General features: G+C 40.4%; 1 protein-coding gene across 5 annotated transcripts in view; it reads right to left on the minus strand.

The window, feature by feature from the left end:
* Nucleotides 1-13,176, minus strand: part of LOC147327118 (glutamate receptor 2-like) — a 113,385-nt gene that overhangs the window by 92,824 nt on the left and 7,385 nt on the right. For all 5 annotated transcript variants that reach the window (XR_015129797.1, XM_086294749.1, XM_086294748.1 and 2 more), the window contains exons 2-4: nt 6,826-6,966; nt 1,322-1,561; nt 954-1,075 (exon numbers count right to left, since the gene is read on the minus strand). Coding sequence is in view for 4 of the 5 variants with exons in the window: in XM_086294749.1 (XP_086150875.1) it covers nt 954-1,075; nt 1,322-1,561; nt 6,826-6,966 (503 nt within the window). In the remaining variant the exon portion in view is untranslated. The remainder of the gene's footprint in view (nt 1-953; nt 1,076-1,321; nt 1,562-6,825; nt 6,967-13,176) is intronic.

Genomic DNA, 13,176 nt, shown 5'->3' on the forward strand with positions numbered 1-13,176 from the left:
ATTCTGTTACCTTCTGTTAACCTACTTTCATGTGTTCCCTGGACTCCTAGACTCTGTTACCTTTCCTTCATGGAATTCCTTTTGGACTGCTTCCGCTACTATTTATTGTACATAATAAAGATGTTTTTTTTTCTGGAAAAATCATCATTCCAGAAGAGGGTTGTATATGATGAATGGAGGGTCCTTCACCAAGGGGAAGAGGTGGCTGTAGCTCAGAAGGATGCCCAGGCCATCAACTAATAAGAAGGTTGGTGTTCTGATCCCTGGCTACTCCAGTCTGCGTGCCAAATATCCTTGGGTGACATACTAACTACAAGTTGCTTTCTGATGCATTCACTGGAGTGTGAATGTTAGTAGTTAGGAAATAAAATGCTCAGATGCTCAGCACTATATGAGGACATTTTGCTTTTTAGATATTGATTGTTTTCATATAGCTGGATTAATGTGACTATTTTATTTTCATGTCAAATAGTTGGACTGAGTGCTGGTGAAAAAAAGACTTGTTTTGTAAAAACACTTTTTTGAGAATTGTGAACATGGTTTAAATAAAATAACTGAAAAAACCATATGGAGTTATTTCAACATTTATCCACTGAACTGTGAACAAAAAATAAAAAGACTGAATTCTTGGAACAATTCTCCAACTCATTTGAAGAGAGAAAAAAAAGGAAAGAGAAGCTTGTTTGTTATAATCTAGCCAAAATAACTTAAATATTTCGGACTGTGTCATTTGCTAAATTACTATGGCATAGTCAGGATTTTCACATCAGGCCAACTGCAGTGCATGTACTTGCCAAAGAATAAATAACATAACAGAAGACACTGTTGAAAATGCTGGTTAGCAGCCTAAACTGATGAAAAAGCTGTTATGACCAAAACTTTAAATTTGTGTCTAAAATTTGATTTTCTCCGCCTCTCTCTTGCATTCCAATATAAGAGCAGAATACCAGTACCTGAAACAGGGACCGGTAGGCTTCATCCTTTCTCTCATCTTTCAGGTTTCCTACATTTATTGCAGTGACGACCCATTTTTTCTCTGCTGCAGTGTCCAGTATTACCTGAAGAGTCGAAAGACCTACACACACAGAGTCTCATTATTAATAATTAATAATTCATTAACTTATACATTTGTAGAACATATCTCTATCTCATTCTTTTCTATTTATATGAAGCATATTTCTCTGCCTTGCTGTGCTTTCTATAACTGTAGCAAGTTTCTGCATTTGCTTAACATTTTCTGTATTTACAATTATTTCAGTATCTTATCTTCAAAATTAAGCACTAGCAATATTTATGCGATAAATGATGAGAATTTCCTTACCTCGATCACTGTCATACAGATAGGCAAACTTTTCCCATTTGTAGTATTCCACTAATGAAACTAGTGGCCCCTTGATGTCCGGCCTCATTTGGAGAACAAACTGATTCATTCCTTCTGCTGGGAAAGAAGGTGTAATGAAGGAGACATGAAGTGTCTCACAAAAGGATGTGATGGTGTTGACCGATTTCTTGTCATAGAAGCCAAAAATGGCATAGACACCCCGAGAGAACTGGGAACAAACTAGGAAAGAGAGAAGAAGAGAAAGATTGTACAAATTAAACAGTGAGTTCAAAGGACCTGGGAAGAATATTTGCACTCATTAAGTGTCCCAGTGCCTTTATCCCAAATAAACACTAAACGCACACTTATATTTAATCACATTGAAGAACAGTTTTTTAAATTGGGGTACATTAATAAGCACAGTAGTTACAATAGGAGTGGGAATTCTGTGGTTCACAATAACAAGTAAAATAAAATATTTCTAAAACAAAGCAACACAAAAAATTTAAAAAAAGAAGTGCTTCTGTCCAATTAAAAGCTAGAGGGCTTTATATCTGATATAGACAGTGCTAAGTTTCTATAAGCTGCATAAAACAGTATAAGAGGCCAGGTGTAATAAGCTATAACCAGTTACACTTAAGAGAAGAAAATTAAAATGCCAGTTCCAATCATCTGTTGAGAAAAAATGTATGTATTTTGTGTCAGCATACATGATCCAGCTGTGTGGCTGCAGGAAGGTGAATTATTCTGAATGAGAGAATTGGTATTAAGTATCCCACTGTGGAAAGTGACGTCGGCGTGACGTCTTTCATAAATCATTTTCCAAATTTGGTCCACTGAAGGGGTTGTTTTATAACACCAGGCAACATCTTTTTTTTCCAAACTCTGCTGAAAGTATGTTGTTGTCAGCGGTACGGCCACGGTGTACGGGCTATTTATAGTCCAAATATGGTTGTTGTGGATGTCTTTTCAAAGTCAAACTTTGACTCACTTTAGAGATAATTTTTATAAACCAGCAGAACCAGCAGAAAAACCACAAACCTCTCTTACTTTCCATCACAACTTCTCCCACCTTCTCTCAACCTTAAAAATTAACTATATATAATGCAAATGCACTTTGACACATTGCTTCACAAATTTAAACGAGCAAAGGGAATTTCAATTTCAAAAATACTTAAGCATTATTATTTTACATTTTAAAATGGATTTCATCGTTTTTAATATATCAACAGATTTTAATAAATGACATTTTTAACCTTGTTACAAACAAATAAGTTGATATACTAAAATAAATAAACCAGTTAAAGAAAAACAGAAAAATGCAAAATAACAAAAAGAATTACCCACGCGTAGTGAAGAAATCAATAGGCTAACACATAATAAATTATATTTGTTTATACATAATCCATATTCATTTGTATCATGTTGACAAAATCAATGTTAATATTTGTAAATTTAAAAAATTACATTTATTAATCATGCAAATTTCCTGCAATTGTCATAGACGTCAACATGATGTCCAAAAATATTACCCAATCCAAAGTTCAAATGTTGATCAACATATTATCATCCAAGTTGGGTCATGTTTAGGTGTCCAAATTGTGAAACTTGTTTGGAAGTCATATAGATATCTAGAATTGGTCATGGACTGAGGGACCCAATATACACATGGTCTCCATCTTGAATTAACTTCATTATTTATTTCCACCAAATCATTAATGTGTCTTTTAGATCCCGTTTCTACAAGAAAAAACCCCATTTTGGACAATGTTTTCACCACTCAGAGAGGAGATTACAAAGCCCTCCCCCTCCACCACCTTGGTGCCTGTCTTCTATTCTAACTTCCTTCTCTCACCCCAACTGGTCACAGCAGATGGCCCCGCCCCTCCCTGAGCCTGCTTCTGCTGGAGGTTTCTTCCTGTTAAAGAGGAATTTTTCCTTCCCACTGTCACCAAAGTGCTTGCTCATGGGGGTGGGGGGGGGGGGGGGGGGGGGTTCGTATGATTGGGTTTTTCTCTGTATGCATTATTGTAGGGTCTACCTTACAATATAAAGCGCCTTGAGGCGACTGTTGTTGTGATTTAATAATGATAATGGATTGCATTTATACAGCACGGTTCCGGGCACCCAAAGTGCTTTACAATTCCACTATTCATTCACTCTCACATTCACACACTCACTGTACAACTGGGGCAGACTGACAGAAGCGTGCCATTGGCCCCTCTGGCCAACACCAGTAGGTGGTAGGGTAAAGTGTCTTGCCCAACAACACAATGACCAGGACAGCAAGAGCTGGGGGATCGAACTGGCAACCTTCCAGTTACAGATAAGCTTCCCAACCCCCTGAACCACAGTCGCCTCAATTTGGTGCTATATATATATAAAACTGAACTGAATTGAATTGCCTACCTGGAATTGGCATAACTGTTATGCTAATTCCAGCATACAAGCCCCTGGTCAAAGTCACCAAACCAGTTTGTAAGCAGGTACATATGTGGTCTCAGAGACAATGGAAGACTGTTTTTCCACCACAGACTGGGAAGTCTTTAAACAGGCCGCCACACGTGACAACACCACAGACCTGCAGGAATAATCAGAAACTGTCATTTCCTATATCTCAGAGTGCATCGATGATTTCCCAGAGACCAGGACTATCACTATCCAGGCCAATCAGAAACCATGGCTCACAGGTGAGGTCTACAGGCTTTTGAGGGAGAGAAATGCAGTCTTCAAAGCTGGGGATTAGGTGAGCCTAAGAACAGCAAGGGCAAACCTGCATCAGAGAAGTGAAAAGGCAATACTCCAGGAGGATTTCGCAAAGCTGGACGAGCACAGAGGGACTGTGCTGCAGAACTCACAGATGTCTTCACAGACATCTTTAATACATCACTGAGCCAGGCTGTCGTTCCCACATGCCTCAAAGCCTCCACCATCATTCCTTCACCAAGGAAGTCTCCTCCCTCCTGCTTTAAGAACTACCATCGGATCACACTCACCCTCAAGTGCTTTGAACAGTTAGTCATGCATCCATTTAAAACATCTCTTGCCCCCAAACTGGATCCATTTCAGTTCATATACCGGTCAAACCACTTGACGGATGATGCATTCTCAAATGCCCTTCACTCAGCCCTCACACATCTGGACACTAGAAACTCATGCGTCAGAATGCTGTTCATAGACTTCAGTTCAGCATTCAACACGATCATTCCCCAGCAACTCATTCACAAACTGGATCTGCTGGGGATCAGGAACTCGCTTTGTAACTGGCTGCTGGATTTCCTGACAGGAAGACCGCAGACAGTACATGTCGGCTGCAACACTTCCAACACAAGAACACTGAATACGGGGGCTCCCCAAGGATATGTGCTGAATCCCCTTCTCTTCAGTCTGCTGACCCACGACAGCACGCCATCACACAGCTCCAACATCTTCATCAAATTTGCAGATGACACAACTGTGGTAGGTCACATCAGCAACAATGATGAGCCCTACTACACGAGTGAAGTTAACCATCTGGCTGAGTGGTGCAGTGACAACAATATGCCCTGAATGTGGAGAAGACTAAGGAGATCATCACACCCTGCACACCCCACTAACCATCAATGGTGCTGCTGTGGAGAGGGTAAGCAGCACCAAGTTCCTGGGTGTGCACATCTCAGAAGATTTCTCTTGTTCAAAAAACACAGCATCACTTGTCAGTAAAGTCCAACAGCAACTCTACTTCCTCCGCAAACTGGAGAGCAAGAGCCTCATTCCCATTGCGAGCACCTTCTTCAGAGGCACCACTGAGAGCAGCATCACTGTGTGGTATGGCTCCTGCACTGCAAAGTAACGAGTAGTGAGAGCAGCGGAGAGGATTGTGGGCACTTCTCTTCCCTCCCTCCAGGACATCTACTTCACCCGCTTCACCTGAAAGCCCTCTGCATTACAGGTGACTCCACTTATTCATCCAACAGCTTCTTCAGTTTGCTGCCATCGTAAAAGAGACTGAAGAGCTTCTGAGCCAGAACCAGCAGACTGAGAGACAGCTTCGTTCATCAGGCTGTTAGGATGCTGAATTCACTCCCTGCTCTGTCCCTCGCAACTCTCACACACACGAACTCCAGACCTGCATTCACCTCTTCCCTCTGAACCCCCCCAGACTTCTACCGACGCCTTTTCACTGACTGCCCCACCCCCACTTGCACACAAACTCTTGCCAAAAAGCACTCTGATTGTGTTGGACACTGTTGTTTATGTAAAATTGCATTGTGTTGTACATAAGACTTGCATTTTATTTTTATGTTTATATTGTTTTAGTGTACACTGAGGGCCGTGGGAGAATTGCAGTTTCAAATTCCTGTGTATCAGCTTTGAGGTTTCAGAGCATGTCACAGTACTGAAACAGCTTTAGTGAAGAATACAAATAATCTTCTTATATTCCTTCTTATATTTTATCATTAGAGAATGTTGTAGGTATTAGAGGTACTGCACTGCAATGGTTTAAATGGCATCTATCTAATACACTTCAATTTTTATGTAAATGAAGAGTTAATTATGGAGTTCCACAGGGTTCCATGCTAGGACCAATTGTATTTCATAATATGTTTGCATTAGGCAGAATCATTAGAAGGAATAGAAAACATTTCCCACTGCCTTGCAGAGGACACAATTTTTTTCTATCCATGAAACCAGATAACACACACCAATAAGTTAAACTACAGAATCATGGACATGTCCTTCAATGTCCATATTAACAAATATGTAGCACTGCTTTGTCCCATTTGCACAATATCTCTAAAATTCAAAACATCCTGTAAGAGTGCTGAAAAACCAGTTCATGCATTTATTAATCCTAGGTTGGACTACTGTAAGTCATTATTATCAGGACGTCCTACAAACTCCCTGAAAAGCCTTCAGTTAATCCAAAATGCTGCTGCATACTGTACTGAAAGGGACTAGAAAGACAGAGCATATTTTCCCAATACTGGCTTCACTTCAGTGTCTCCCTGTTAAATCCAGAATCAAATGTAAAATCATTCCTCTCACATGGAAGGCCTTGAATAATCAGGCCCTATCCTGTCTTAAAGACCTTACTGTACCGTATCACTCAAATAGAGCACTTTGCTCTCAGACTGTGGGCATACTGTGGTTCCTAGGATATTTAAAAGTAGAATGAGAGGCAGAGCCTTCAGCTTCCAGGAGATTTCTTCCTGTTAACAAGGGTTTTTTGCTTCCCAGTATCACCATAGCTCTTGTTCATTGTCAGTCATCTGATTGTTGGGGTTTTCTCTGTTTTCTCTGTATTGTTTCCCTGTTGTGATTTAGTGCTATATAAATAAAACTGAATTGAAGGGTTTAGGGTTAGGATGAACAGCCACAGCACACTGCACAACTATTGCTACATATTGCCATGTTTGTATTTTTTTAAATTTCAAGTATTATTCTAGACTTTTAAATAATGACCCAATAAAAATAATTCTTTTTTTTTTTTTTTGTTTAAAAATGAAGAGATCAATACTTACAGCAGTTAGTAACAGCAAAGCTGTTGGCCACCTCCAGGTTATCTATGTGTGGAGTTAGCCTGAAATCTGCCATCCCAAACTGAACCATGCCAACTCGGAATGCACTGTACTCCTGATCTGCGCCTCTGGGAAATAAACCACCTGAGAAAAACAGAGACAGAAAAGGTCGTGATCATAAAGAAAAACAAAACTAAGTGGAGAAACAGGTTTTCTAGCTACAAACATGTTGAGATAGGGACATTTTTACCACTTTATGTCTTAAAAAACAACAACAAAGAAATTGCAATCCTTCATTAACAATTGCTAAATTTTATATTCGTCAAAATGTTTTTATAATGTGATATGGAATCTCAGCAGTTTAGGCTCTCCTTTTTCATATTTATTGAGTTATTTACTTTTTTGTTTGTTTGTTCTATATTAGTTCAAATGTTCTGCATTTCTCTCATAAACTTCATACCTACCTGACACCTCCTCATCACCTTTCTTCCATTTACCTACATGTCCACTGAAGTCTGCTCCAATCACCAGTCTTTTCCACATGGGGAAACTTTCTACCACTTCAGCTAGCTTACTTCAGAATCCTTCTCTCTCTCTCTCTCTTGTCTGACAACCTATGCATTAAGCCAAGCGCTGGCCAATCCCATATGGAAATCTTATTATTTATCAGCATGTTTGATTTGGTAAATATTTTACATTGGGAACCCTTCCTGACCCAGAACTCTTGTCTGGGTTTAGGAACAGCAATAGAAATACTAATCAGTAATTCTGAGCTAGAGTCTGCCTGAGACAGAGATATCTATCTCAGGCAGACATTGTCTCTCTAAAGGACATATGTCCAAAAAATCGGTACATACATTCACCACTCCACAGTTCACTCACGTTTGTCCTGTTACAACTCAAAACAAAAAGGCAGAGTGATGTTAATTAAAAGAAACATAAACATTACCATTAGTAAGACTGTAGCAGAAGTGGAAGATAGATTTATAACACATAGCTCTCTGCGGTATTTCACCTTTAACAATGGTTTACCTTGCCTTCTTTCGCCTCTGTCAGTGTGCCCCAGGGTGGCTGTGGCTACAATGTAGCTTGCCATCACCAGTGTGTGAATGTGTGTGTGAATGGGTGGATGACTGGATATGTAAAGCGCTTTGGGGTCCTTAGGGACTAGTAAAGGGCTATATAAATACAGGCCATTTAACATTCCTTTCAACACAACCTCACATGTCTGAAGTTATTTTTTTCATTTCCACATACTGTATTGCCACAACTGGTCTAAAAGCACACAAAGAACATAACATCGGAGTGGGTAAAATGTGATTTTGTTTACTATGATGTCTCTAATGAATCATTTTTATAATTTGAAATGCAAGTATAAATCAGAAATTTCAGAAATGTATGCACATCCAATGGATGTGCTGGGATGCATCATTAGCAGTGTTGGGTAAGTTACTTTAAATGAGTAACTTAGTTACATTACTAGTTACTTCTATCAAAAGTAACTGAGTTACTTCAAGTTACTCGTTACTTTCAGAGTAACTAGTTACTAGGGAAAGTAACTTTGGTTTTACTCAAAATTCTCTTGCTAATCTGTTGCTTCCGTAACTGGATACCCAGCAAGATTGCCAGTCTTCTAGCTTGCTTACTTGCCACAAGTGCACTGTGCCACCTACCAATAGAAAGGAAAAAATAATGTGCACATTTCCACCTGATTCTATCCTAGCCTGCTTTTTACATCCAACACAAAAACTGCAGTCGCGGTGCTTTCGATTGTACTCAGAACTCGGAAATTCTGCCTTCTGAATAGGAAGATGTAGGTAACACCAGACTGCAGATGAGCTGCATACAGAGCTGGACTGGGACAAAAAAATCGTCCCGGGCATTTTGACTAGAGCCCACCATTATAGCAAATATCATAAAGCCTTTGAATGAAAACAAACGCTGTTGTGACAGTGATGTACACTGTTCTGATGGTTTATATGTATCAATCTATCAATTGTTTGTTGCAAGACTCAGATAATTATTTTTTTTAAAGTGAGACATTTTAAATGAGAATAAGAAAGTATTTCCTTGTGCCCCCCTTTCCCTTTTAATGCCCTACATGGACCCCTGGCAACACTTTGCTAGACCCGCCCCTGCACAGTTACCAGCTGTCAGCTACTTAGAAAAGGATCCTGGTGTTATTTGTCTCTCAGAAACAGTTCATAACTTCCCTTCAACTCATTCATGTTAACTAAAAGGTAAACCTGTTTCTCCATCACAGCTCTGATGATTCAGTAAGGACATCTCCTGGTTTCATCTTCATGTTTCCCTCTCACCACATAACCAAACCGACATCATGACCAGCAGCTTTACAGCTGTGGCTCCAGCAAACATCAGCTGATACTAGAAATTAATATTAAATAAATTCTAACAACAGCTGATCAAGCTTAAACGTGCTGCTGTTGTTCACCGCGACATCCGCTGGTTTCCTCTTTCATGGCGCAAAGTGGGCGATAAATAAACAAGAGAGAAAAGCCGATCAGCTGATCATTGATCAGTTTCATGATTAAAGTAGCAACAGGAGAGGGAGGGTGAGAGGATGAGAGAAGAAGAGGCAGCTGTGCAGCGTAAAGACGCAGAGTAACTCCAGCTTTGTGTCTTTTTCATTGTAGCTGAAGTCCGGGACAAACTGTTCCTTTTCACCTCAATACGAAACGCATGATATTTTCTCTGAATACGAGACGATTCCGTTTTTTACGGGACGTCTGGCAACTCTAATAATTAACCTTATGAACAAAACATAGTTCAACATCAGTAACATAGCACCACCCAGCTGTATAGAAACTCCCTCATGCTAGCTAGCACGCAGTATGAAAAAGTCAGCATAACGAAAATAAACTCCAACTAAACTTGGTTTATATCTGACCCAGATGGACTGCAGGTTATAACTTCTTACCTGAAGTTCAGTTCACCTGACACTCTCGGACCAGCGGCCGCTTCGGGTCTGTCCTCTTGCCTCCCTTTCCCTCATCCACCTGCTGGCCTCCACCACTTGCTAATGTTATTGAATCTGTGGAAGCTCCACGATAGCCACCACACGAAGTAACGAATAACGAGCCCATCTAAATCCCAGTAACGAGTAACGCGTTCCCGGTTTTGGCATAATAACTAGTTACCGTGCTCGTTACCAGAATCCGGTTGTTCAGTACTTCCGGGTCTAAAGTAGTCTGCGTTTAATATGGCATTTGTGTTGTTAACATGTTTAATGTTATGTATTTTCTTCTATTTGATCTCAAAAAGCTCCTAAAACAGTCAGCGATCACTGTTGACCTCCCTCGGCTTTTATTACCGCTAATCATTTATTTAAGCTCAGTTTTTAAAACCTTAGGATGTAACTACAGCCCAGCCCATGCAGCAGTATATGAATGACTAACCTCGTATTGTGGATGGATTATCTCAGTTGTTCTCCTGGCTGAAGTTTGGTCCATTTACAGCATCCTGCCATGCGATTACATTTGTTCCTGACCACCGAGAACACTCACGGTAACTTTTATCAAGTGGAAAAAAAGTTAGCTTGTTTATATTATGCTAACATAGCTGTGTCGCCAGCGGTCACGTAGCACATCATTATATACCAGCTAGCCCAACTTCAGTAACCCTACAAACCTCACTGCTGTTTAGTTTTCTGTCTTCATTTATGCTGGAAGTGATAACAGAGCTGTACGTTTTAATTTGTTTCCAAAACCCCGCAGTCAGGACATGCTATATTGTATTTAGATAGAAGCTAGCGAGCTAACTTCCTGCTAACTTCTAACTCCGTTAAATGTCATAAATTCCGTTTTCATGGATGCCTGGATGTTAAACTCAATTGTTACACCTGGTAGAGCAGAACACTGATCATTTTTATTAAAGATGAAAGAATTTAGACAGTTTTTCAACTCTCAGTAATGCCATAGTGATCGTTTGATATATGGACCTGCAGCGGAGTTTAGACCCAGACACGGCTAGTGACGTCAGACTGAACAACCGGATAATAACGTAGTTACTGTAACGTGTTACTTAATAACGCGTTAGTCCCAACACTGATCATTAGTGATGTATCCTGGGTTCATTAGGTGTTAGGATCTTACAACATCTTACACCCTCGCCCAGGTGACCCAGCCGAGGTTGATCATGCCCTTGAGACTGGCCGGTGACGCCTCTGCAGCCTACTTCCACAGGGCATGCTTGCTAACCCTCCAACACTCTTCCAGAACACCCTGGCATTTGGCCAGCTACCTTCCAAATGCCCTCTATGTGGTCTCCAAGGAACCATCAATTCTATCAGCGCTATCTGTCTTGAGGCCTCTGACATTATCACAATATCTGGGCACAAAGATGTTTCTGCAATGTGTGCTGGATTGTGAGCGTTAGGTTGTTGCTTATTTGCTGTTATCACCGAGGAGATGCTTTCACCAGCTACCATCAGCAGCTGGTCATGGTGCAAGCAGCGGTATAAGGACTCGGTAAGATATCATATACAGCTTGGATGAGGAACTTTTATCACTACTTCTTAGCCAGTAGATTGCTGTTCTTCAAATTGGATCAAATCAAGCTCAGTAGACAACCCATGGTTGGACCTAGGACAAGCATTCTGTAGAAAATTAAAAATCTCTGATTTGCCTTTTATTAGCTCTAGAGTTAAGAATCATAACTGCCTTAAAAGTCTTTGCAGAAACACTTCGAGTTGGACATCCTGCTGGGAATTTCTAAAAAAAACAAAGTCTTCCTTTACCTCATGTAAACTGACAACCATTTGAAACAATCCAAATGTGTGTCCAGAACATGTTATTCAAGAGAAAACTTATTTTCATTCAAAGAACTTTTATCAAATTATGGAATCAGCAACAGTAAATTTCTTGAATATCAGCAAGTCCATCGTACAGAAAACAGCCGTCAGCTGAACTTAGAAATGCATACATGGGCAAGAGCATTTTTAAATCTTTGTATCCCTAAATTGTTATCAAAAAATGTTATTGTTAAAAATCGATGACTCAATTTTACTTCCAGGGCCCTATTTCAGGAAGCCGGTTTAGTGCAAACTCTGAGTAAGTATACCCTGAGTTAACGAAAACTCTGGGTTTTCGGTTTCACAAAGTGAGTTTAGATTAATTCTGAGTGAGTTACTATGACGACACACTCCGTGAAGCTAACCTGCCCCCTAGCAGGTTTACTTCAACTAACCCTGACTTTCTCCGCCTCTTTGTCGGAAACCTGACTGTAGGAAGTGTCAGACATGGCGTGCTCCTTCCTTGAAGAGCCAGTAGATGTTGAAGCCCAAATTCTCCGCAGAGCTCTCCGCCGGGAGAGAGTGATTAGAGCGCGTTCGGACATTTTATCATTTCCTGATGATTTTCTGTGTGAACGTTACCGTTTTTCAGCACAATCTATAATTCATTTGAATAACATCCTCAGGCCTAATATTGCTCATGTGACACATCGCCGACATCCTCTCAGTTCTGTACATATTATTTGTATTGCACTTCGGTTTTTTGCAAACGGGAGCTTTCTGTATAATATTGGTGACGCTGAGCACGTTTCCAAGGCTACCGTCTGTCGGGCAGTCAGGAATGTTACAGTTGCACTGAAACGTCTCCTGTACTCGTTTGTGGTGTTCCCCGGTCATAGACCCACAAGATTTATCAAAGAGGGATGCCACAAAATTGCAGGTATCAGGATGACCAAAACTTAATTCATGATGTGGTGATATTTGAACTACTACTTAAATTTTACATTTATTCTCACGGTTCCCAGGCGTGATTGGCTGTACACAGTGGGGCAAAAAAGTATTTAGTCAGCCACCGATTGTGCAAGTTCCCCCACTTAAAATGATGACAGAGGTCAGTAATTTGCACCAGAGGTACACTTCAACTGTGAGAGACAGAATGTGAAAAAAAAATCCATGAATTCACATGGTAGGATTTGTAAAGAATTTATTCGTAAATTAGGGTGGAAAATAAGTATTTGGTCACCTCAAACAAGGAAAATCTCTGGCTCTCACAGACCTGTAACGTCTTCTGTAAGAAGCTTTTCTGTCCCCCACTCGTTACCTGTATGAATGGCACCTGTTTGAACTCATCATCTGTATAAAAGACACCTGTCCACAGCCTCAAACAGTCAGACTCCAAACTCCGCCATGGCCAAGACCAAAGAGCTTTCGAAGGACACCAGGAAAAGTATTGTAGACCTGCACCAGACTGGGAAGAGTGAATCTACAATAGGCAAGCAGCTTGGTGTGAAAAAATCAACTGTGGGAGCAATCATCAGAAAATGGAAGACATACAAGACCACTGATAATCTCCCTCGATCTGGGGCTCCACGCAAGATCTCATC

The sequence above is a fragment of the Aulonocara sp. 'chitande type north' Nkhata Bay genome, linkage group LG6, assembly GCF_057382095.1.
Source record: "Aulonocara sp. 'chitande type north' Nkhata Bay isolate Kocher_YH1m ecotype deep benthic linkage group LG6, A_spYH_male_GT1.1, whole genome shotgun sequence".
Lineage (NCBI taxonomy): Eukaryota > Metazoa > Chordata > Actinopteri > Cichliformes > Cichlidae > Aulonocara > Aulonocara sp. 'chitande type north' Nkhata Bay.